The following is a 24,353-nucleotide window of genomic DNA, read 5'->3' as shown; positions in this document are numbered from 1 at the left end:
TATTAACCACGTACCAAGCTTTTCGCTTTAGAAAAATCATCTTTCTTATATGGTGTCAGAAAAAGATACTTTGTATATAACAATTTTAGCTCAGGATGGCGGTAGCAGGAAGAGTGGCTCGAAGACGAGTAGGATGGAAGAGGAGGCCTACTCATATAGGAGAGATACATATGTCAATGGTAAGTAGCCCATTTTCTACTTGTACTCCACAATACCAATAGCATTAAGAAAGCAAACATGCATGCCTTTAGAAATTGTGTACATAACATTTTATTATAGAAAACTAGTTGGCATTGTGATTAGGAGTAGGATGTGTTAGAACATGAGTCAGGCAAAGATAAATTGGAGGCCTCCCAGCGATTCAGCTCCTGTTGGCGTATCCCTACGTGACTCGTGTCGCTCTAGGAATTGGAAGCCATTGGGGCCCTCCCGGTCCCTCCGCAGATTGGCGCTTGCCGTGTGTCTGCTGGGTCTTGGCATTGTTTGGCTACAAGCACATCACCTGAAGCTAGACATTTTTATTATTTTAAGTAGATTTGCATGCGACATGAGAGGTATGAAGATGGTGGTAGCCGGAAGTATATGACAATTTTAACTCAGGATGGCGGTAGCAGGAAGGGTGGCTCGAAGACGAGTAGGATGGAAGAGGAGGCCTACTCATATAGGAGAGATACATATGTCAATGGTAAGTAGCCTATTTTCTACTTGTACTCCACAATACCAATAGCATTCAGCAAGCAAACATGCATGCCTTTAGAAATTGTGTACATAACATTTTATTATAAAAAACTATTGGCATTGTGATTAGGAGTAGGATGTGTTAGAACATGAGTCAGGCGAAGATAAATTGGAGACCTCCCAGCGATTCAGCTCCTGTTGGTGTATCCCTACGCGACTCGTGTCGCTCTAGGAATTCGAAGCCATTGGGCCCCTCCGATCCCTCCGCAGATTGGTGCACGATGTGTGTCTACTGGGTCTTGGCATTGTTTTGCTGCAGGCACGTCACCAGAAGCTGGACATTTTTGTTATTTTAAATAGCTTGCATTGCAACATGAGAGGTATGAGGATGGCGGTAGCAGGAAGAGTGGCGTCATACGACCACATATGAAGATTTTTATATAAAAATTGTTGCCTTCCATGAGATTTACAACTTTCTAGTTTTGAGATTTTTCATTTGAGATTGTTAAGATACTTGAAGTAAAATAATATTTTAGGAGCTTATTAACCGCGTACCAAGCTTTTCGCTTTAGAAAAATTATATTTCTTATATGGTGTCTGATAAAGATACTTTGTATATGACAATTGTAGCTCAGGATGGTGGTAGCAGGAAGAGTGGCTCGAAGACGAGTAGGATGGAAGAGGAGGCCTACTCATTTAGGAGAGATACATATGTCAATGGTAAGTACCCCATTTTCTATTTGTCCTCCACAATACCAATAGCATTAAGAAAGCAAACATGCATGCCTTTAGAAATTGTGTACAGAACATTTTATTATAGAAAACTAGTTGGCATTGTGTTTAGGAGTAGGATGTGTTAGAACATGAGTCAGGCAAAGATAAATTGGAGACCTCCTAGCGATTCAGCTCCTGTTGGCGTATCCCTATGCGACTCATGTCACTCTAGGAATTGGAAGCCATTGGGGCCCTCCCGGTCCCTCCACAGATTGGTGCACGATGTGCGTCTGCTGGGTCTTGGCATTGTTTGGCTGCAGGCACGTCACCAGAAGCTGGACATTTTTGTTATTTTAAGTTGCTTTGCATGCAACATGAGAGGTATGAGGATGGCGGTAGCAGGAAGACTGGCCTCATACGACCACGTATGAAGATTTTTATATAAAAATTGTTGCCCTCCACGAGATCTACAACTTTCTAGTTTTGAGTTTTTTCATTTGAGATTGTTAAGATACTTAAAGTAAAATAATATTTTAGGAGCTTATTAACCGCGTACCAAGCTTTTCGCTTTAGAAAAATTATCTTTCTTATATGGTGTCTGATAAAGATACTTTGTATATGACAATTGTAGCTCAAGATGGTGGTAGCAGGAAGAGTGGCTCTAAGACCAGTAGGATGGAAGAGGACGCCTACTCATATAGGAGAGATACAGATGTCACTGGTAAGTAGCCCATTTTCTACTTGTTCTCCACGATACCAATTGCATTCTGCTCTATGTATGACTATATGCCATGTTCCTACTGCAATGTGCTTTAGAAGCTTTTGTTGTTAATTGTACCAAGACAAGCTGATGATGGACTGCTAGAGATATGGTCTTGCGTCACTACATCAAGTGTCGACCGAACGATCCACATAGTATGCCTTTGGTGAACTGGGTGCGGTCTGGCAACTTGTGAAAAAAACAAAGGAGCAGCTATCACATGAAACCTCATGTGGCATGCATGGTGCCCGGGTGCCGCAAAATGTTGGCTTAGTCTAGTAGATTGATTTGAGCACATGTGTACGCCCCACAAACGAGGGGTATATTCCATTTAGGATGAACATGCCCAATTGTGACTTCAACCCAAGTAAACCTAGTGTGGATCATCTCATTTTGTCATGACTTGTCCATCTAACTAAACACTTTGAAACTCATGATAGAACTAAGCAAGCAAACATGCATTGTATATGACAATTGTAGCTCAGGATGGTGGTTGCTGGAAGAGTGGCTCGAAGACAAGTAGGATGGAAGAGGAGGCCAACTCATATAGGAGAGATACAGATGCCAGTGGTAAGTAGCCCATTTTCTACTTGTTCTCCATAGTACTAATAGCATTAAGCAAGCAATCATGCATGCCATTAGAAATTGTGCACAAAACATTTTATTTCAAAAAACTAGTCGGCATTGTGATTAGGAGTAGGATATGTAAGAAAATGAGTCAGTTAAAGATAAATTGGAGGCCTCCCAGCGATTCAGCTCCAGTTAGCGTATCCCTATGTGACATGAAACGACCCCGATTTCCACGAAGGGAAATCCACAGCGTCGAAGTGTAATAAGACCGTTGTAGATCATATTACCCAATTTCCAGTCGAATATCACATCCATACAATGATAATATCAGAGTACAAGTAGTGCGGAATTACATAAATTATTACATCGCCGCATTGGCGGAATCAAAAGTAGCATTCATTCAGAACAACTTGAAGATAAGATCGCCAAACTCGAGCGTAGGCACGAACCCCTCAATCGTCAAACTCCTCGGAGCTATACTCCTCAGTAGAACCTGTGTGCCAAAATTCATCAGTATGATTTGTACTGGCCACTCCCAACCCTATGAGCATTGCTTTGTGGAAATTAGATGCAAGTTGGATATAGTCAAAAGGAACCTATAAGGCTGGGGTTTCCTATCCATTTAGCATATCAAGTATATATATAAGTATAGTCAAGTTTTAACACCATTCCCACACACATTCCACCCCATTTACATTCCAGAGCCAGGTTTCGATCCTGGGATCGATATACCACCATCACCACACCATCGCCATACCATAACCATACCATCGCTCAGTCGACAGGCCAACTCCCTCTCAGCACTGTCTCAAGGCCTGTAGCCGCTGGCTATGACCGACACTCTCTCACGGGGGAAGAAGAGAAGGACTCATCTTACTATCTAGTTTAAGCGAAACCCAGGAAAGGTCCATAGCCGACAAGTCGGCACATGTATCGATCGATCAACCATACACTCTGCAGAGGTTTTACATAACCACAAGATCCGCCTTCCTCGTTGATCGTCGTCAATTAGGCTGATTCCGGCCGCTTGCTAGCCTAAGATAATGCCACTCTACCATTCAGCCCTGGTACACCCCAAGTCTAGTCTGGGGTGGCTGAAACTGTGAGTCATGAGCCGGGTCCACAAGGTCTCCATGAAGTCTTGGAAGGGTGTGGGGGAAAAATCCTCCGTGCCCCGTACCTCCTTACACTGTCCGCTATCAACCTAGCAGTAGTGGCAATATCCTACCAAGTAGTTCGGCCGTCCCGCACCATATAGGGCAAGTGGTACGTAAGGCTTCCTGGTGAATCTGAGTACTAGTAAGTCCTTAGGGATGACCAAGCCAGAATGTCTTCATCAGGGTTTCCATTTATCGTGCCACCACAGCACCTCCATCCCGGGCTCTTCCCATCACAGGTTCACACCCAGGACCACCTCATATACCATTTACCCACCACAGGTATCCATTCCAGGGGTGCCCAGGTAGCACCACGTGGCAAGACTTGCCCCAGGCTCATCGTATACTCCGACTTGGTCGACACAACCCTCACCCTCCACACACCTAGGTCACACACGCAGCACTCTCCCCATAGTCTAGATGACACCAGTTTCCACCACGCATGTAGTATAAGCGTAGTAGAAGTATAAGTAATGAAATATATAGCAATAAGCGTGTGTCTAGCCTAATAGCTGGGTATGTAGGGGTATGGTTGCATCAAGGTAAAGGCCATCAAATAAGCATACTACCATGCAAGTCCTATCATAGTATGATTATAACAGTAAAGTAAAGCAATAGCTATTCTATATTAGCCATGCGTAATAGGTGCTACGAGATTGGGTGGAATGTGGCACCTTCAGTGTAGTCATCTCCGTACTCCTCACGGTATTCACGATTCTCGTCCGTCTGGTTCTCCTCCGAGTCTGCAAACGATCGCTTTATAGTCGCATTAGTTGTTTGCCCGGTTGTGTGTGTTGTTGGGCCAACAAGGACGTCAGGCTCTTTGAGGGGGCTGTATGTCATATCTGGCCCAGTTTGGAGTTTGGCCTAGAGTGGCCCATATGCATGTTATTGAGATATTGTGGGGGGGGGGGTTAGTCCCACCTTGGTTGTTTAGGGTGGGTTAGACCATCATATAAGGCTTCTAGAGTCCATCACCCCCTAAACAACCAAGGTGGGACTAAACCCCCCACAATATCTCATTAACATGCACCCAGGTGGGACATAGGTGGTCTTTAGACTAGAAGCCTTATATGCTGGTCTAACCCACCCTAAACAACCATGGTGAGACTAACCCCCTCACAATATCTCATTAACATGCACATGGACCACTCTGGGCCAAACTCCAGACTGGGCCGGATGTGATAGTGCGGGGGCTACGTGGGCACTCTCTTAGCGGCAGCGGATCCACGTCGGGCTTACGCACGGGGGCCATGTTGGCCCTCTCCCGATGGTAGTGGATCCATGGTAGGCACATGCGTGGTGGTTGTGCGGTGCCTCTCCCGACGGTGGTAGATTCACAGGGCCACACTAGCAGTGACGGCAGACGCGAGGAAGGAGGCGGGCTCGATGGTGGGATCCGAAACAGGCTCACCAATGGGCTTTTGATTTTTTTGGTTTTATAATCTATTTCTTGGGGCAAGCATTTGGTCGCCTCTGGAATCCCGATTTACACATACGTTAAACTAGAGGCGAACTATTTGCCCGCCTTCGAAAATCAATTTTGACCGTCTCTAATAACCTTTAATGTAGTAGTGTGTATCACATTATGTTCTTTTACCGAGTTTGTTGTATAATTATGCGTAGAATTGAGATGTTTATTTGGGACTGCTCCGCTCCATATTTTTTAGCAAAATAGATGCTCAAATCGTGGAGTTGTGAGAGCACCTAGATCCTAACCTCCAGTTCAAATTATAAACCTTGTCAGAGTTGGCAGAGTAAACTCTACTCTATTGAAAATGGGAGTTGTGAGAGCATCTAAAGAGTTGTTCCACAAACATCAATTTTTTGTGGAGCTGCTCAACGACAAAGTTTGTGGAGCAGTTCCATGTAGGCCCATAAGATATGCATTTTGGTTTGCTTTTATGAACTGGGTGTGGCCTAGCGACTTGAAAAAAAAGGAGCAGCTATGATAGTAAAACATGTGTGGCATGCATGGTGCCCTGGTGCCGCAAAAATGTTGGCTTAGTCCTCTAGATTGATTTGAGCCCATGTGTATGTCCCACAAACGAGGGGATATTCCATATAGGATGATCATGCCCCCATGTGACTTCAACCCTAGCAAACCCAGTGTGGATCATCTCATTTTCTCATGATTTGTCCATCTAACTAAACACATGATAAGTAATTGAAACTCATGATAGAACTAAGCAAGCAAACATGCATGCCTTTAGAAATTGTGTACAAAACATCTTATTGTAAAAAAAACTAGTTGGCATTGTGAGTAGGAATATGATGTGTTAGAAAATGAGTCAGACAAAGATAAATTGGAGGCCTCCCATCGATTTAGCTCTTGTTGGCATATCCCTACGCAACATGTGCCGCTCTAGGATTTGGAAGCCGTCGGGGCTCTCCCGGTCCTTCCGCAGATTGGCACACACCGCGTGTCTGCTAGGTCTTAGCATTGTTTGGCTGTAGGCACGTCACCTGAAGCTAGACATTTTTATTATTTTAAGTAGCTTTGCATGCAACATGAGAGGTATGAGGATGGCGGTAGCAGGAAGAGTGGCCTCATACGACCACATATGAAGATTTTTATATAAAAATTGTTGCCCTCCATGAGATTTACAACTTTCTAGTTTTGAGTTTTTTCATTTGAGATTGTTAAGATACTCAAAGTAAAATAATATTTTAGGAGCTTATTAATCGCGTACCAAGCTTTTCGTTTAGAAAAATCATCTTTCTTATACGATGTCAGTTAAAGATACTTTGTATATGACAATTGTAGCTTAGGATGACGGTAGCATGAAGATAGGCTCGAAGACGAGTAGGATGGAAGAGGAGGCCTACCCATATAGGAGAGATAGAGATGTCAATGGTAAGTAGCCCATTTTCTACTTGTTCTCCACAATACCAATAGCATTATGCTCAATGCAGGACTATATGCCATGTTCCTACTGCAAATGTGTTACATTTTTCTAATCCTGATTTCATTTAGAGTTTTGCATGATGCTATCATTATTTTAAATAGTACTAGCATATGTTAATAAACTTGGCGAAAATGGCTGTAACCTGTGGAGTTCATAGTTTTCCAACATTTATCATTATTTTTTAAAAAGGATGGCAAAAGTTTGCCGCAAGTTTTATTAGACGATGTAAAAGGAAAAACCATATAAAAATCAACATCACATCGGAGGCCCCTCCCCAGTTAACAACAACAGACACCACTTCTAGAAACAAGCGTCGAAAAAACCTTAGACCTATGAAAAAACAAAAGAACCCCTATAGCTCTATGGAGCCGACCAATGTCCACAACCACAACTGAAGGAAAACTGTCTAAAGAACCTAGACCACTATTCTGATTGAGGCTCTTCATGCCGTGGAGCCAAAGCCAAAGAAGTCAAAGAACCACAGAAGTAGTTCAAGAGAAAGGAGAAGCTGATCTTCGTACCATTTTTTCAAGAGCTACTAGCTTTACATTTCGGAAGCTTTATGTGCTTTAGAAGCTTTTGTTGTTAATTGTACCAAGACAAGCTGATGATGGACTGCTAGAGATATGGTCTTGCGTCACTACGTCAAGAGTCGACCAAACGATCCACATAGTATGCCTTTGGTGAACTGGGTGCGGTCTGGCGACTTGAGAAAAAAACAAAGGAGCAGCTATGATAGGAAACCTCATGTGGCATGCATGGTGCCCGGGTGTCGCAAAATGTTGGCTTAGTCTAGTAGATTGATTTGAGCACATGTGTATGCCCCACAAACGAGGGGTATATTCCATTTCGGATGAACATGCCCAATTGTGACTTCAACCCAAGTAAACCTAGTGTGGATCATCTAATTTTGTCATGACTTGTCCATCTAACTAAACACTTTGAAACTCATGATAGAACTAAGGAAGCAAACATGCATGCCTTTAGAAATTGTGTACAAAAACTGTATTGTAAAAAACTAATTGGTGTTGTGATTAGGAGTAGGATGCGTTAGAAAATGAGTCAGGCAAAGATAAACTGGAGGCCTCCGAGCGATTCAGCTCCTATTGGTGTATCCCTATGCGACACGTGTCACTCTAGGAATTGGAAGCCATCGGGGTCCTCCCGGTCCCTCTGTAGATTGGCGCACGCCGTGTGTCTGCTGGGTCTTGGCATTGTTTGGCTGCAGGCACATCACCTGAAGCTAGACATTTTTATTATTTTAAGTAGCTTTGCATGCAACATGAGAGGTATGAGGATGGTGGTAGCAGGAAGAGTGGCCTCATACGACCATGTATGAAGATTTTTATATAAAAATTGTTGCCTTCTACAAATTTTAAGTTGTAAGCTTTTTTCATTTGAGATTGTTAAGATATTCAAAGTAAAATAATATTTTAGGAGCTTATTAACTGCGTACCAAGCTTTTTGCTTTAGAAAAATCTTCTTTCTCATATGGTGTCAGATAAAGATACTTTGTATATGACAATTGTAGCTCAGGATGGCGGTAGCAGGAAGAGTGGCTCGAAGATGAGTAGGATGGAAGAGGAGGCCTACTCATATAGGAGAGATACAGATGTCAATGGTAAGTAGCCCATTTTCTACTTGTTCTCCACAATACCAATAGCATTCAGCAAGCAAACATGCATGCCTTTAGAAATTGTGTACAAAACATTTAATTATAAAAAACCAGTTGGCATTGTGATTAGGATTAGGATGTGTTAGAACATGAGTCAGGCAAAGATAAATTGGAGGCCTCCCAGCGATTCAGCTCCTGTTGGCGTATCCCTACGCGACTCGTGTCGCTCTAGGAATTGGAAGCCATTGGGGCCCTCCCGGTCCCTCCGTAGATTGGTGCAAGATGTGTGTCTGCTGGGTCTTGGCAATGTTTGGCTGCAGGCACATCACCAGAAGCTCGACATTTTTGTTATTTTAAGTTTCTTTGCATGCAACATGAGAGGTATGATGATGGCGGTAGTAGGAAGAGTAGCCTCATACGACCACGTATGAAGACTTTTATATTAAAATTGTTGCCCTCCATGAGATTTATAACTTTCTAGTTTTGAGATTTTTCATTTAAAATTGTTAAGATACTGAAATTAAAATAATATTTTAGGAGCTTATTAACCGCGTACCAAGCCTTTTGCTTTAGAAAAATCATCTTTCTTATATGGTGTCACAAAAAGATACTTTGTATATAACAATTTTAGCTCAGGATGGCGGTAGCAGGAAGAGTGGCTCGAAGACGAGTAGGATGGAAGAGGAGGCCTACTCATATAGGAGAGATACAGATGTCAATGGTAAGTAGCCCATTTTCTACTTGTACTCCACAATACCAATAGCATTAAGAAAGCAAACATGCATGCCTTTAGAGATTGTGTACAGAACATTTTATTATAGAAAACTAGTTGGCATTGTGATTAGGAGTAGGATGTGTTAGAACATGAGTCAGGCAAAGATAAATTGGAGGCCTCCCAGCGATTCAGCTCCTGTTGGCATATCCCTACGCGACTCGTGTCGCTCTAGGAATTGGAAGCCATTGGGGCCCTCCCGGTCCCTCCGCAGATTGGCGCTCGCTGTGTGTCTGCTGGGTCTTGGCATTGTTTGGCTACAGACACATCACTAGAAGCTGGACATTTTTATTATTTTAAGTAGCTTTGCATGCGACATGAGAGGTATGAGGATGGTGGTAGCCGGAAGAGTGGCCTCATACGACCACGTATGAAGATTTTTATATAAAAGTTGTTGCCCTCCACGAGATCTACAACTTTCTAGTTTTTCATTTGAGATTGTTAAGATACTTAAAGTAAAATAATATTTTAGGAGCTTATTAACCACGTACCAAGCTTTTCGCTTTAGAAAAATTATCTTTCTTATATGGTGTCTGATAAAGATACTTTTTGTATGACAATTGTAGCTCAAGATGGTGGTAGCAGGAAGAGTGGCTCTAAGACCAGTAGGATGGAAGAGGACGCCTACTCATATAGGAGAGATACAGATGTCACTGGTAAGTAGCCCATTTTCTACTTGTTCTCCACGATACCAATTGCATTCTGCTCTATGTATGACTATATGCCATGTTCCTACTGCAATGTGTTATATTTTTCTTATCCTGATTTCATTTAGAGTTTTGCATGATGCTATCATTATTTTAAATAGTACTAGAATATGTTATTAAACTTTACGAAAATGGCTGTAATGTGTGGAGTTCATAGTTTTCCTACATTTACCAACATTTTTTTAGAAAGGATGGCGAAAGTTTGCCGCAAGTTTTATTAGATGATGTAAAAGGAAAAACCATACCAAAATCAAAATCAACATCACATCGGAGGCCCCTCCCCTATTAACAACAACAGACACCACTACTGAAAACCAGTGCCGAAAAAACCTTAGACCTACGAAAAAAATAGAAGAAACCCCATAGCTCTAGGGAGCCGACCTATGTCCACAACCACAACTGAAGGAAAACTGTCTAAAGAACCTAGACCACTATTCTGATTGAGGGTCTTCATGCCAAGGACCAAAGCCAAAGAAATCAAAGAACCAAAGAAGTAGTTGAAGAGAAAGGAGAAGCTGATCTTCGTACCATTGTTTCAAGAGCTACCAGCTTTACATTCGGAAGCTTTATGTGCTTTAGAAGCTTTTGTTGTTAATTGTACCAAGACAAGCTGATGATGGACTGCTAGAGATATGGTCTTGCGTCACTACGTCAAGAGTCGACCGAACGATCCACATAGTATGCCTTTGGTGAACTGGGTGCGGTCTGGCAACTTGTGAAAAAAACAAAGGAGCAGCTATCACATGAAACCTCATGTGGCATGCATGGTGCCCGGGTGCCGCAAAATGTTGGCTTAGTCTAGTAGATTGATTTGAGCACATGTGTACGCCCCACAAACGAGGGGTATATTCCATTTAGGATGAACATGCCCAATTGTGACTTCAACCCAAGTAAACCTAGTGTGGATCATCTCATTTTGTCATGACTTGTCCATCTAACTAAACACTTTGAAACTCATGATAGAACTAAGGAAGCAAACATGCATGCCTTTAGAAATTGTGTACAAAAATTTTATTGTAAAAAACTAATTGGTGTTGTGATTAGGAGTAGGATGCGTTAGAAAATGAGTCAGGCAAAGATAAACTGGAGGCCTCTGAGCGATTCAGGTCCTATTGGTGTATGCCTATGCGACACATGTCGCTCTAGGAATTGGAAGCCATCGGGGCCCTCCCGGTCCCTCTATAGATTGGCGCACGCCGTGTGTCTGCTGGGTCTTGGCATTGTTTGGCTGCAGGCACATCACCTGAAGCTAGACAATTTTATTATTTTAAGTAGCTTTGCATGCAACATGAGAGGTATGAGGATGGTGATAGCAGGAAGAGTGGCCTCATACGACTACGTATGAAGATTTTTATATAAAAAATGTTGCCCTCCACGAGATCTACAACTTTTTAGTTGTAAGCTTTTTCATTTGAGATTGTTAAGATATTCAAAGTAAAATAATAATTTAGGAGCTTATTAACTGCGTACTGAGCCTTTTGCTTTAGAAAAATTATCTTTCTCATATGGTGTCCGATAAAGATACTTTGTATATGAAAATTGTAGCTCAGGATGGCGGTAGCAGGAAGAGTGGCTCGAAGATGAGTAGGATGGAAGAGGACGCCTACTCATATAGGAGAGATACAAATGTCAATGGTAAGTAGCCCATTTTCTACTTGTTCTCCACAATACCAATAGCATTCAACAAGCAAACATGCATGCCTTTAGAAATTGTGTACAAAACATTTTATTATAAAAAACCAGTTGGCATTGTGATTAGGAGTAGGATGTGTTAGAACATGAGTCAGGCAAATATAAACTAGAGGCCTCCCAACGATTCAGCTCCTGTTGGTGTATCCCTATGCGACACATGTCGCTCTAGGAATTGGAAGCCATCGGGGTCCTCTCGGTCCCTCTGTAGATTGGCGCATGCCGTGTGTCTGCTGGGTCTTGGCATTGTTTGGCTGCAGGCACATCACCAGAAGCTCGACATTTTTATTATTTTAAGTAGCTTTGCATGCGACATGAGAGGTATGAGGATGGTGGTAGCAGGAAGAGTGGCCTCATACGACCACGTATGAAGACTTTTATATAAAAGTTGTTGCCCTCCACGAGATCTACAACTTTTTAGTTGTAAGCTTTTTCATTTGAGATTGTTAAGATACTGAAAGTAAAATAATATTTTAGGAGCTTATTAACCACGTACCAAGCTTTTCGCTTTAGAAAAATCATCTTTCTTATATGGTGTCAGAAAAAGATACTTTGTATATAACAATTTTAGCTCAGGATGGCGGTAGCAGGAAGAGTGGCTCGAAGACGAGTAGGATGGAAGAGGAGGCCTACTCATATAGGAGAGATACATATGTCAATGGTAAGTAGCCCATTTTCTACTTGTACTCCACAATACCAATAGCATTAAGAAAGCAAACATGCATGCCTTTAGAAATTGTGTACATAACATTTTATTATAGAAAACTAGTTGGCATTGTGATTAGGAGTAGGATGTGTTAGAACATGAGTCAGGCAAAGATAAATTGGAGGCCTCCCAGCGATTCAGCTCCTGTTGGCGTATCCCTACGTGACTCGTGTCGCTCTAGGAATTGGAAGCCATTGGGGCCCTCCCGGTCCCTCCGCAGATTGGCGCTTGCCGTGTGTCTGCTGGGTCTTGGCATTGTTTGGCTACAAGCACATCACCTGAAGCTAGACATTTTTATTATTTTAAGTAGATTTGCATGCGACATGAGAGGTATGAAGATGGTGGTAGCCGGAAGTATATGACAATTTTAACTCAGGATGGCGGTAGCAGGAAGGGTGGCTCGAAGACGAGTAGGATGGAAGAGGAGGCCTACTCATATAGGAGAGATACATATGTCAATGGTAAGTAGCCTATTTTCTACTTGTACTCCACAATACCAATAGCATTCAGCAAGCAAACATGCATGCCTTTAGAAATTGTGTACATAACATTTTATTATAAAAAACTATTGGCATTGTGATTAGGAGTAGGATGTGTTAGAACATGAGTCAGGCGAAGATAAATTGGAGACCTCCCAGCGATTCAGCTCCTGTTGGTGTATCCCTACGCGACTCGTGTCGCTCTAGGAATTCGAAGCCATTGGGCCCCTCCGATCCCTCCGCAGATTGGTGCACGATGTGTGTCTACTGGGTCTTGGCATTGTTTTGCTGCAGGCACGTCACCAGAAGCTGGACATTTTTGTTATTTTAAATAGCTTGCATTGCAACATGAGAGGTATGAGGATGGCGGTAGCAGGAAGAGTGGCGTCATACGACCACATATGAAGATTTTTATATAAAAATTGTTGCCTTCCATGAGATTTACAACTTTCTAGTTTTGAGATTTTTCATTTGAGATTGTTAAGATACTTGAAGTAAAATAATATTTTAGGAGCTTATTAACCGCGTACCAAGCTTTTCGCTTTAGAAAAATTATATTTCTTATATGGTGTCTGATAAAGATACTTTGTATATGACAATTGTAGCTCAGGATGGTGGTAGCAGGAAGAGTGGCTCGAAGACGAGTAGGATGGAAGAGGAGGCCTACTCATTTAGGAGAGATACATATGTCAATGGTAAGTACCCCATTTTCTATTTGTCCTCCACAATACCAATAGCATTAAGAAAGCAAACATGCATGCCTTTAGAAATTGTGTACAGAACATTTTATTATAGAAAACTAGTTGGCATTGTGTTTAGGAGTAGGATGTGTTAGAACATGAGTCAGGCAAAGATAAATTGGAGACCTCCTAGCGATTCAGCTCCTGTTGGCGTATCCCTATGCGACTCATGTCACTCTAGGAATTGGAAGCCATTGGGGCCCTCCCGGTCCCTCCACAGATTGGTGCACGATGTGCGTCTGCTGGGTCTTGGCATTGTTTGGCTGCAGGCACGTCACCAGAAGCTGGACATTTTTGTTATTTTAAGTTGCTTTGCATGCAACATGAGAGGTATGAGGATGGCGGTAGCAGGAAGACTGGCCTCATACGACCACGTATGAAGATTTTTATATAAAAATTGTTGCCCTCCACGAGATCTACAACTTTCTAGTTTTGAGTTTTTTCATTTGAGATTGTTAAGATACTTAAAGTAAAATAATATTTTAGGAGCTTATTAACCGCGTACCAAGCTTTTCGCTTTAGAAAAATTATCTTTCTTATATGGTGTCTGATAAAGATACTTTGTATATGACAATTGTAGCTCAAGATGGTGGTAGCAGGAAGAGTGGCTCTAAGACCAGTAGGATGGAAGAGGACGCCTACTCATATAGGAGAGATACAGATGTCACTGGTAAGTAGCCCATTTTCTACTTGTTCTCCACGATACCAATTGCATTCTGCTCTATGTATGACTATATGCCATGTTCCTACTGCAATGTGCTTTAGAAGCTTTTGTTGTTAATTGTACCAAGACAAGCTGATGATGGACTGCTAGAGATATGGTCTTGCGTCACTACATCAAGTGTCGACCGAACGATCCACATAGTATGCCTTTGGTGAACTGGGTGCGGTCTGGCAACTTGTGAAAAAAACAAAGGAGCAGCTATCACATGAAACCTCATGTGGCATGCATGGTGCCCGGGTGCCGCAAAATGTTGGCTTAGTCTAGTAGATTGATTTGAGCACATGTGTACGCCCCACAAACGAGGGGTATATTCCATTTAGGATGAACATGCCCAATTGTGACTTCAACCCAAGTAAACCTAGTGTGGATCATCTCATTTTGTCATGACTTGTCCATCTAACTAAACACTTTGAAACTCATGATAGAACTAAGCAAGCAAACATGCATTGTATATGACAATTGTAGCTCAGGATGGTGGTTGCTGGAAGAGTGGCTCGAAGACAAGTAGGATGGAAGAGGAGGCCAACTCATATAGGAGAGATACAGATGCCAGTGGTAAGTAGCCCATTTTCTACTTGTTCTCCATAGTACTAATAGCATTAAGCAAGCAATCATGCATGCCATTAGAAATTGTGCACAAAACATTTTATTTCAAAAAACTAGTCGGCATTGTGATTAGGAGTAGGATATGTAAGAAAATGAGTCAGTTAAAGATAAATTGGAGGCCTCCCAGCGATTCAGCTCCAGTTAGCGTATCCCTATGTGACATGAAACGACCCCGATTTCCACGAAGGGAAATCCACAGCGTCGAAGTGTAATAAGACCGTTGTAGATCATATTACCCAATTTCCAGTCGAATATCACATCCATACAATGATAATATCAGAGTACAAGTAGTGCGGAATTACATAAATTATTACATCGCCGCATTGGCGGAATCAAAAGTAGCATTCATTCAGAACAACTTGAAGATAAGATCGCCAAACTCGAGCGTAGGCACGAACCCCTCAATCGTCAAACTCCTCGGAGCTATACTCCTCAGTAGAACCTGTGTGCCAAAATTCATCAGTATGATTTGTACTGGCCACTCCCAACCCTATGAGCATTGCTTTGTGGAAATTAGATGCAAGTTGGATATAGTCAAAAGGAACCTATAAGGCTGGGGTTTCCTATCCATTTAGCATATCAAGTATATATATAAGTATAGTCAAGTTTTAACACCATTCCCACACACATTCCACCCCATTTACATTCCAGAGCCAGGTTTCGATCCTGGGATCGATATACCACCATCACCACACCATCGCCATACCATAACCATACCATCGCTCAGTCGACAGGCCAACTCCCTCTCAGCACTGTCTCAAGGCCTGTAGCCGCTGGCTATGACCGACACTCTCTCACGGGGGAAGAAGAGAAGGACTCATCTTACTATCTAGTTTAAGCGAAACCCAGGAAAGGTCCATAGCCGACAAGTCGGCACATGTATCGATCGATCAACCATACACTCTGCAGAGGTTTTACATAACCACAAGATCCGCCTTCCTCGTTGATCGTCGTCAATTAGGCTGATTCCGGCCGCTTGCTAGCCTAAGATAATGCCACTCTACCATTCAGCCCTGGTACACCCCAAGTCTAGTCTGGGGTGGCTGAAACTGTGAGTCATGAGCCGGGTCCACAAGGTCTCCATGAAGTCTTGGAAGGGTGTGGGGGAAAAATCCTCCGTGCCCCGTACCTCCTTACACTGTCCGCTATCAACCTAGCAGTAGTGGCAATATCCTACCAAGTAGTTCGGCCGTCCCGCACCATATAGGGCAAGTGGTACGTAAGGCTTCCTGGTGAATCTGAGTACTAGTAAGTCCTTAGGGATGACCAAGCCAGAATGTCTTCATCAGGGTTTCCATTTATCGTGCCACCACAGCACCTCCATCCCGGGCTCTTCCCATCACAGGTTCACACCCAGGACCACCTCATATACCATTTACCCACCACAGGTATCCATTCCAGGGGTGCCCAGGTAGCACCACGTGGCAAGACTTGCCCCAGGCTCATCGTATACTCCGACTTGGTCGACACAACCCTCACCCTCCACACACCTAGGTCACACACGCAGCACTCTCCCCATAGTCTAGATGACACCAGTTTCCACCACGCATGTAGTATAAGCGTAGTAGAAGTATAAGTAATGAAATATATAGCAATAAGCGTGTGTCTAGCCTAATAGCTGGGTATGTAGGGGTATGGTTGCATCAAGGTAAAGGCCATCAAATAAGCATACTACCATGCAAGTCCTATCATAGTATGATTATAACAGTAAAGTAAAGCAATAGCTATTCTATATTAGCCATGCGTAATAGGTGCTACGAGATTGGGTGGAATGTGGCACCTTCAGTGTAGTCATCTCCGTACTCCTCACGGTATTCACGATTCTCGTCCGTCTGGTTCTCCTCCGAGTCTGCAAACGATCGCTTATAGTCGCATTAGCGACGTCTATAGAATAGCACAAAGAAGCAATGAAAATTCAAAAGAGCCAAATGCACTCAAACATGGTTTCATTGCGTAGAGCTCGATTTTAGATGAATTTTGGTCCTGGTTTCATATTTTTCTGAGGTCATATGAATTAGTTATGAATTTCCGAAGTTTAAATCATTTCTGAAAATGGAAAAGGCCGAATTAATTCTGGGCTGACACGTGTCACGCTGTGACTGGTCCACGTGGCATGCTGATGTCAGCATGATGTCAGCGTCTCAGTTCCGAGCTGACAGGTGGGGTCCAGCTGACGTCAGCATGACGTCAGCATGACATCATTAACATCATCAGTTCCGACAGGTGGGTCCAGGGGCTCTTGGGTCACAGACATGTGGGTCCGGTCAAAGTCAACGTCAGTCAATGGTCAACGGTCTACGGCAACGGTCAGGGTCACTGACGTGTGGGGCCTGGGCTGCTGACGTCAGCAGCTGATGTCATCGTGACGTCAGCATGATGTCACCTTGGCTGTGTTGGCTTCTGCCGTGTGGGTCCCGTGTGATGTCAGCATCTGACATGTGGGTCCAGAGTGTCCGTGCCACTGACATGTGGGGCTAGGTCAATGGTCAATGGTGACGGTCAATGTTCAACATGGGCCGGGTCTCAAACAGGCTCTGGTGGGCTCGGGTTGGGCTGGTCTAGGCCGGGCTGACCCGGACACATGACAGGCTATGACGCAGCCATGTCACAACCTTGGGCCTCCACTGGGCTGTGGTCTACGGCTGTGGGCGTGAGCGTGGCTCACGGTGGACCAAGAGGCGCTGGTCTATGGACCTAAGGCAGGGTGCATGGTGGACCAAGCCTACCTCTCTTTCCTTGGGCACGGTCTACGAGCACCGGGTTCATGCGCGGGTGACCGGCGAGGGGAGTTTCCCTTGTTTCTCCCGTGGCTGTGCTCCCGCCGGCGGCGTGCCTCATCGACGAGCCTTGCCGTAGGCGCTGTCGTCCAATCAAGGTGGGGGAACGCTTCACCAGGCTTCGGCAAACATGGTGGTGGGGTCTAGGTGGTGGCCAGGGCTTTCCAGGGTTCTAGCCACAGCGAACGGTGGATAGGCATGGCTTGGACGGGGCGATGTGCTGGCTAGAAGCTTGCTTGGTGGGGCGCGTTAGCTACCCGTGGCTCTAGTGAACAGGTCGGGAGAGACAGGGAGGCGTTAGGTGCTCCCAGCGGTCCTGGCCACGGTGGAGTCGATGCGATGGCAACGGTGCTCCGGCCGCGGCGTGGTGTGGTCTTCGAGAGTCCTCCGGTGGCCTTCGCCTTCCTTGATCGCGGGCGTGGTGTTTTTCCGTGGTGAGAAGGAGCCAGCCAAGGCAGTGGCATCACTTCTACTGCGGTGATGCGGCTGCGGTGGCCTCGCCACGGCCGTGCGCATGGCTGCGGTGTGCGCCCATGTGTGCTCGTGTCCAGGGGGCTTAGGAGGGGGTCTCAGCAGCGAGAAGCTCACCGTTGGTGTTGTGGAAGATGGGATGGCGGTGCAGTGGCGGGTCGTAGCTGTTGTAACACCCTAGGTGTTTGGCTTCCACTAATTGCATTTCATTTCATAAGCATGTGTATCATCTATGTCATCATTTCCATTGTCACTGAAACATACATATGCAACATTCGCACATTCTGTTTGTTTCGTATTTGAGTGCTTATGAATGATAGTATTGCAACATATGAATGCAGCATAAATTTCTCATACCTTGCAACATGGCAACATGGTAGAAATATGACAAGTGTAGAATAACAACCAAGCCATGAAACGTATGAAACATTTCATTGCAACATATGATTGAATTGTTTGTTTTAGTTGTTTTATTCCATGTGATCATTAGAAGTGGTATAACAAGTTTGTAAAGTGGTTGATTATGGTCTAATACACCTTAACTACACTTAGGTTACTTGTTGGAACATTGTTCATGTAGATCAAAATGACCAAAATGCCCTCAAGTGCAAGTTTGACTTGAATTGACCCTTGGAGTCTCACTGTTTGACTGTTTAAAAAGTGTAACTTAGAGTCTATGCATGCTTGAGCAACCTAAAGCAAAGTGGTAGCTAATTTAGTAAGGAACAAAAGTTGTTTTATGGTCAACTCATGAAAATGTCTAGAACATGGTCAAACATGGCCCACAAGTCAGAATTTCATGCTAATCAACACTGAAAAATCTTGCTAAGTCATTGATGTCATTTCAGTGTGATCGAGCCATCTTTGGCTTGTTGTAACTTCTGATCCATGGCGAATTAGGTAATGGTTCTTGAAAGTAAATTGCAGATGGATGTTTGGTCTACATTTTTCATGAACACTGTTTTTGCAAACCAGCAACGGATTAGCCAGTTTACCGCGAGGAAGTCACGCTGTCAGGCTGCTCACCCCGACTGAATGGAAGCTACAGTGGTCGCGTTTTTCAGAAAACGCCGGACGCGTGTGCGCCGCGCGTCGACGGCCGGCTGACCGCGCTGGCCACGCGCCGTGCGCCTCCTGGCGTCGCAGACGCGCCTTGAAGCCACTCGCGCCTGCCCGAACGCACTCGCCTCCCCATTTCGCTTTTCCTCTCCTCCCACAGCACGCAGCGACGAGAGCTCTGCCGTCCGCCTTTGCCGACAAAGCATCGCCGCTGCCGTACGAGCAAACCACCGCGAAAACGCGTTGCCCCGTCCGCCTGTAGCCTCACCGTGTTCCCCTCCATCACCTCCACCGTTCAATCGAGTCGATTGAGCCTCGGTAAGAGCGCATTGCCGTTTTCCCCCACCGTAGCCATGGCGGAAGCTCGCCGGAGTTGGCGCTCCACGCGGCCAGCTGCCCTCGCGCCGCTCCCATTCCTTCCTCTGCCACGCGCTAGCTCATAGGAACACCACCGAAGCTCGTGGGGTCACCGATAGGGGCTGTGTCGTCGTCAGTTCACCGGAGCCGGCCGTGCCGTGGCCGTGCGCCACCGTGTCAGTCGCCAACCCCTCTAGCCACCACCATAGCACCGATTGAGGTCACCAATAGATGCGCATGGTCATGGCGAACGTCGTAGAGTAGATGGTGTCACCGGAGAAGCCACCGGCGTTGAGTTCCACCGTCGCCGAGGCCGCCTCCCCTGTTTCCCTCGCTGACGCGCGGGCCCTTCTTGTCAGCCGTCGCGGCTGAGGCGGGAGCCCAGCGTGGGCCGCGTTCGCGTTGGGCCGCGCCAGCGCGTGAGTCGCGGGCCGCCGATTCTTGGGCTGGCCCGTGTAGGGCTGAGTGTTGTTTTCCTATTTTATTTCGTTTATTTATTTCATAGATTTATGTACATCTTGAAAAATATGTAGCTCCTAGTATATAGATCCAAATGCTATGGTTCTAATTTTGTTAAGTTCCTGGTCATGTCTAGTATTTAATAAAAATATAATAGGAGCACATGTTTTAGAAAACTTGGATGAATTAAATAGGAGTTTGAAATGTGTTTTTAGAAGCATGCAAACTTGTTTGAATTTTATCTTGAGTTTCTGTGGTCCAAAAATTATGAAATTTTGTGGGTCCTCTATTTTGGTTTATTAGAAGCTCTGGTAAAAATTTCAGAGCTAGTGCATGTGTAGTTTTTAAGTTATAGAATTTCCTTGTATTAATAGGTGGATCTTGTGTGAATTTTCATAATTTTTCTATAGATCCAGTGAAGGTGAAATTTTATGGGTGCTATTCTTATGCTAGAAGGATGCTAGGAAAAATGGGAAATCTGTTGCTTGACACTTTTTAATAAGGTTTCCTAATTATGCTAGAAATAGACATGTCATCTGTTATTTTGGATACAGCAAGTTATGTTGGTCCAATGGCTTTGAAATTTTTATGGTAGTCTATGTGCAGCATGAGATAGCTACTGTAATTTTTGTAGATTTTTATGAATAGTTTTACTATATATTGCTTAAATCACCTAATTAACTAAATAAATTGGAAAAGGATATTAAATAATTTATTTAGAAGTTGGCACTATACTTTCTGATGTTTCTTAGGTATGAAAAACAAGTTGGTAAACTTGGTTTGGTCAAATTAGGCTTTTGCACCATCGTTAAATAATTAAGTTAGCAACCCTGTCATTGCGGGACAGATTCTAGGTCTACTGGAATTGGAATTGGTCAACTTCAGAATCATGCTTTGATGTTTACAAATAAATTGTAGAGAATTTCATAAGCTTTCCAGAATGTCCTCTTGCAAGTCATTTGGAGTTATAGAACTCTGGTTATGATAGAATTAAGTTACTACTTGTTGCATATGAAGCTTTAACTGTTGTTTTAAGTATGTCTTTACTATTCTAAGTTCATGGTACTGTTCCTAGGTGTTAGGCCTTTAACTGAAGATGAGCATCTTTATCTTAGGTTATGCAAGTTAGGTAAGTTGCTCTTGTTATTTAAGTTAAGTTGAGTACATGCTTAAAGTGATTTGAATAGAGCTAATTACTCGGTAAACGAGTGTCCAGTGACGTTTTCATAAACACCCATTGTGCTTCATTCATCATGAGCATCATGTCATCCCTTATGCATCCATGATATTTATCTCGTGCATCGGCATGCAATAGGTGTACCGGAAGGAGTAACCCTGCTGGAATTCGAGGAACTGAACGAGCAGCAGCAGCCGACACCGGAAGTTCAGGAGGAGCAGCCTTCAGGAGAAGTGCCAGACGAGGTCGCCGTTGAGTGCCCTGACCACCGTCCTTGCAACTTTGTGAAAGGCAAGCCCCGGAGCATATTAAGCCTCCTATTTTCCGAACTGCAGTTACAGTATTATTATTACATATATTGTTGCATTAAGTTTAGGTGTTGGATGCAAACACTTGCTGCATTGGTTACCCATTCCTTGTCCAGATATTGTTACCCTGAATCCTATGTAGCTCAGGCTCGAGTAGTGCTTAGCCCTGCTTTAACGCGGTAGAAGTCGGGTGATTTCCTGTCACCTGCGAGATATAGGAAGATACATGTGGCACGGTTGGCTATATTTGCTATCGTGGAAAAGAACCAGTCCTAATTTGAAATGAAGACCGGACGGAGGCTTGCCGGTTTGCAGTGACTCCGTCTGTGTCGCTTAAGGACTGATTCTTGGAGCCTTTCCTGTTCATGTTGAACGCATGCCTCTCTCTTAGTTGGCCGGCCCGATGACCGACCGCGAAGCCGAGTAGCTCACCTCAGGCCGGGAGTCGATAAGTATAAAGTGCGCCTCGGAAGGGAGCCGTAGGCGTGAGTCCAAGGGCAGGTGATTTAAAAGTCCTGGTCGTCCTGGCAGAAGGGTAATCCCTGAGAGTGCTGGCGCTGATCGAACCCGCGAATTTGGTTCCTGAGATGTTCCAAAGGTGACCCACGGCTACCCTTGCAAAGTATGCCAGGGTGAGAGTTAGGAATATCCCCTCAGCTGAGTTGTAATTCGATTCGAATCGCCGTCTCTCCCGGTTAGTGAGAACTTGACGGGCTTATCTCCAATGTAGATACACTTAATAACTTAATGGTTCGGAAATGATGATATGATGATGACAGCCTTATTATACCTGCTATGGTTAATATTGTTTGCTCCTAATAAGTGAGTGCTCTAGTACAGGTGCTAATCTAGCGGACAGGTAAATAATGATAAGCTTGATGCTAAGTTTAAATTGGTTACTATAATCTTAAGCTCTTTTATGCAACTGTGTCAAGCTAGCCCACCTGAAAAGCCTTGCATGATCCTTGGTGTCCTTTATTCTGATTTTTGTCGGGTAAGTCTAGCTGAGTACCTTCTCGTACTCAGGGTTTATTTCCCACCTGTTGCAGATGACCAGTTCTTCTTTGGTTGCTGCAAGTACTGCCTTCTCCCTGCTGGGGATGAAGACTAGACCGTTGGGCACGGTCTCTACTAGTTCTCATACCTGATAATGCTTTTGTGGGACATGACTCTGATCTTGGCAATGTATTTGAAAACTATGGTGTTTTGTACTAAACTATGTTGCTTCCGCACACTCAAACTTGGTTTGTAATATTTATTTGAACTCTGATGGATGTAATCCGAATGCTACTTATGAAATGTTGTAACGGATGATGTGTTGTGTTGAATCACTACGATCTTGGTTTGTATGTCGAGAGTTGGTTGAAATCCTTCGTGGTTTCCGGACTACCGGGATTATGGGAGCTTAAGTACAGGAATTTGATCACTTCGGTGATTGTTTTTGTACTTACGTTCTTATGATTTGGTCGGTTCTGTTACAGCTGGCTATCAGAGCAAGATTTGACACTAAACACGTCATTTGTGTATTTAAAACAAAAGTATTTGTAAAAATCCTAAATTAAATACTAAGTATTGCCAGTGGTCATATCCCTTATGCCCGAATAAGGACTCTTAGGTGGCTTATTAAAGTACTAACTTGGGGGTTCCTGCTTGTTTCTGTTTCGTCGTCCATACGGCGTGCTATTGTATGGATGCCATCCGCTTGGGTGGTAATGTATGGATCAAAATACCTCTACGCTCTGGTAAGTGTGAGTTGTGAGAGCATGACCGTCCAACCGTCGGTCTAGGGGAGAGTAGTTGTGGTTGCTCGCATATTTACATGTTCAATCATGTATCTATGAGAGTACTTAAATGTGGGTATCTCTGACGGGTAGCTGTGATACTAGAGTATATGCATCAGGGGATGTATGTGTGAGAGTATTAGTGTACTGCTTGCTTTTATACTTTTTGGGAAATTATTGGGCTGAAATGAAATTTTCTGCAGGTACACTAACAACGTATCGTTGTAGATCGACTAGCTACCGTATACGAGAGAACGTATGTAGGCCACCGTATATTTCGCTAGCCTTTAAATTTTTCTAGGTTTGTGAGGACGTACGGATCGTGCATGCATCATGTTCAAGCATACATGGCATTTCTTGCATTACTCCCTCCTTTAAAAATTGATGGTCCTGAATAATTAAATTTCGTATCCCTTAAATGATTCTCCCCTTACGTTGTAACTTTTTGCTACAGATGGCGCGCACGAAACGCACTGCTCGCAAGTCCGCTGGAGGTAGGGCGCCTCGTCACCGTTTAGCTCCTCGTGAGCCCCGTCCTGAGCCTACTGAGGCGGAAAGGCTAAGGGCAGAGCTGGCTCAGGTGACTGCTGAAAGGACTACAGTTCAGCGACGTTTGGAGCAAGTCACGCAAGAAAGGGACCAAGAGACCCTTGAGGTTCAGAGGTTGACAGTTGCTCACCGCAACTGTGAGCGTATGTTGGTTCACATGCTGAACCAACGGAATGAAGCCTGGCACGAGGAGAATGTGTTGAGAGCGAGGCAGGTTGAGCTAGAGCAGCAGTTGGCGGCTGCAGAAGAGTACAATGACAATCTCCATGAGGAGGTTCACCTACTGCACAACCAACTTCACCCTATCCTGCCACCTGATGATGAGAATGAGATGGGTTCTGGTGTCATCATGGCTGAAGGTGATGATGACATGGAAGTCAATGGACCTGAGGACGCTCCACCTGATGAGGAGGAAGATGAGGAGTTAGAGCCTCCTAGTGATGAAGATGAAGGAGAAATCTTCGACACCGACTCCGAGGACGATGCGTAGTTTAGCTTACTACTTAGCTAATGCGCTAGATCTAGTCTTTTGTTGATCCTCATGCATGAACGAGTAGCAAATTAATCGTTGGGATGTAATAACGAACCC

General features: G+C 44.2%; 1 protein-coding gene across 1 annotated transcript in view; it reads left to right on the top strand.

The window, feature by feature from the left end:
• LOC136523437 (uncharacterized) overlaps positions 1 to 24,353 on the top strand; it is a 52,185-nt gene that overhangs the window by 5,363 nt on the left and 22,469 nt on the right. The window contains exons 6-17 of the mRNA XM_066517123.1: positions 60 to 179; positions 1,309 to 1,398; positions 2,024 to 2,113; positions 2,633 to 2,722; positions 8,290 to 8,409; positions 9,035 to 9,124; positions 9,742 to 9,831; positions 11,428 to 11,517; positions 12,113 to 12,232; positions 13,362 to 13,451; positions 14,077 to 14,166; positions 14,686 to 14,775. Coding sequence (XP_066373220.1) covers positions 60 to 179; positions 1,309 to 1,398; positions 2,024 to 2,113; positions 2,633 to 2,722; positions 8,290 to 8,409; positions 9,035 to 9,124; positions 9,742 to 9,831; positions 11,428 to 11,517; positions 12,113 to 12,232; positions 13,362 to 13,451; positions 14,077 to 14,166; positions 14,686 to 14,775 — 1,170 coding nt within the window. The remainder of the gene's footprint in view (positions 1 to 59; positions 180 to 1,308; positions 1,399 to 2,023; positions 2,114 to 2,632; positions 2,723 to 8,289; positions 8,410 to 9,034; positions 9,125 to 9,741; positions 9,832 to 11,427; positions 11,518 to 12,112; positions 12,233 to 13,361; positions 13,452 to 14,076; positions 14,167 to 14,685; positions 14,776 to 24,353) is intronic.

The sequence above is a fragment of the Miscanthus floridulus genome, chromosome 18 (genome assembly GCF_019320115.1).
Source record: "Miscanthus floridulus cultivar M001 chromosome 18, ASM1932011v1, whole genome shotgun sequence".
In the NCBI taxonomy this organism is placed as follows: domain Eukaryota; kingdom Viridiplantae; phylum Streptophyta; class Magnoliopsida; order Poales; family Poaceae; genus Miscanthus; species Miscanthus floridulus.
The sequence above is the reverse complement of the archived record's forward strand: the minus strand, read 5'-3'. Positions and strand labels throughout refer to the sequence as shown.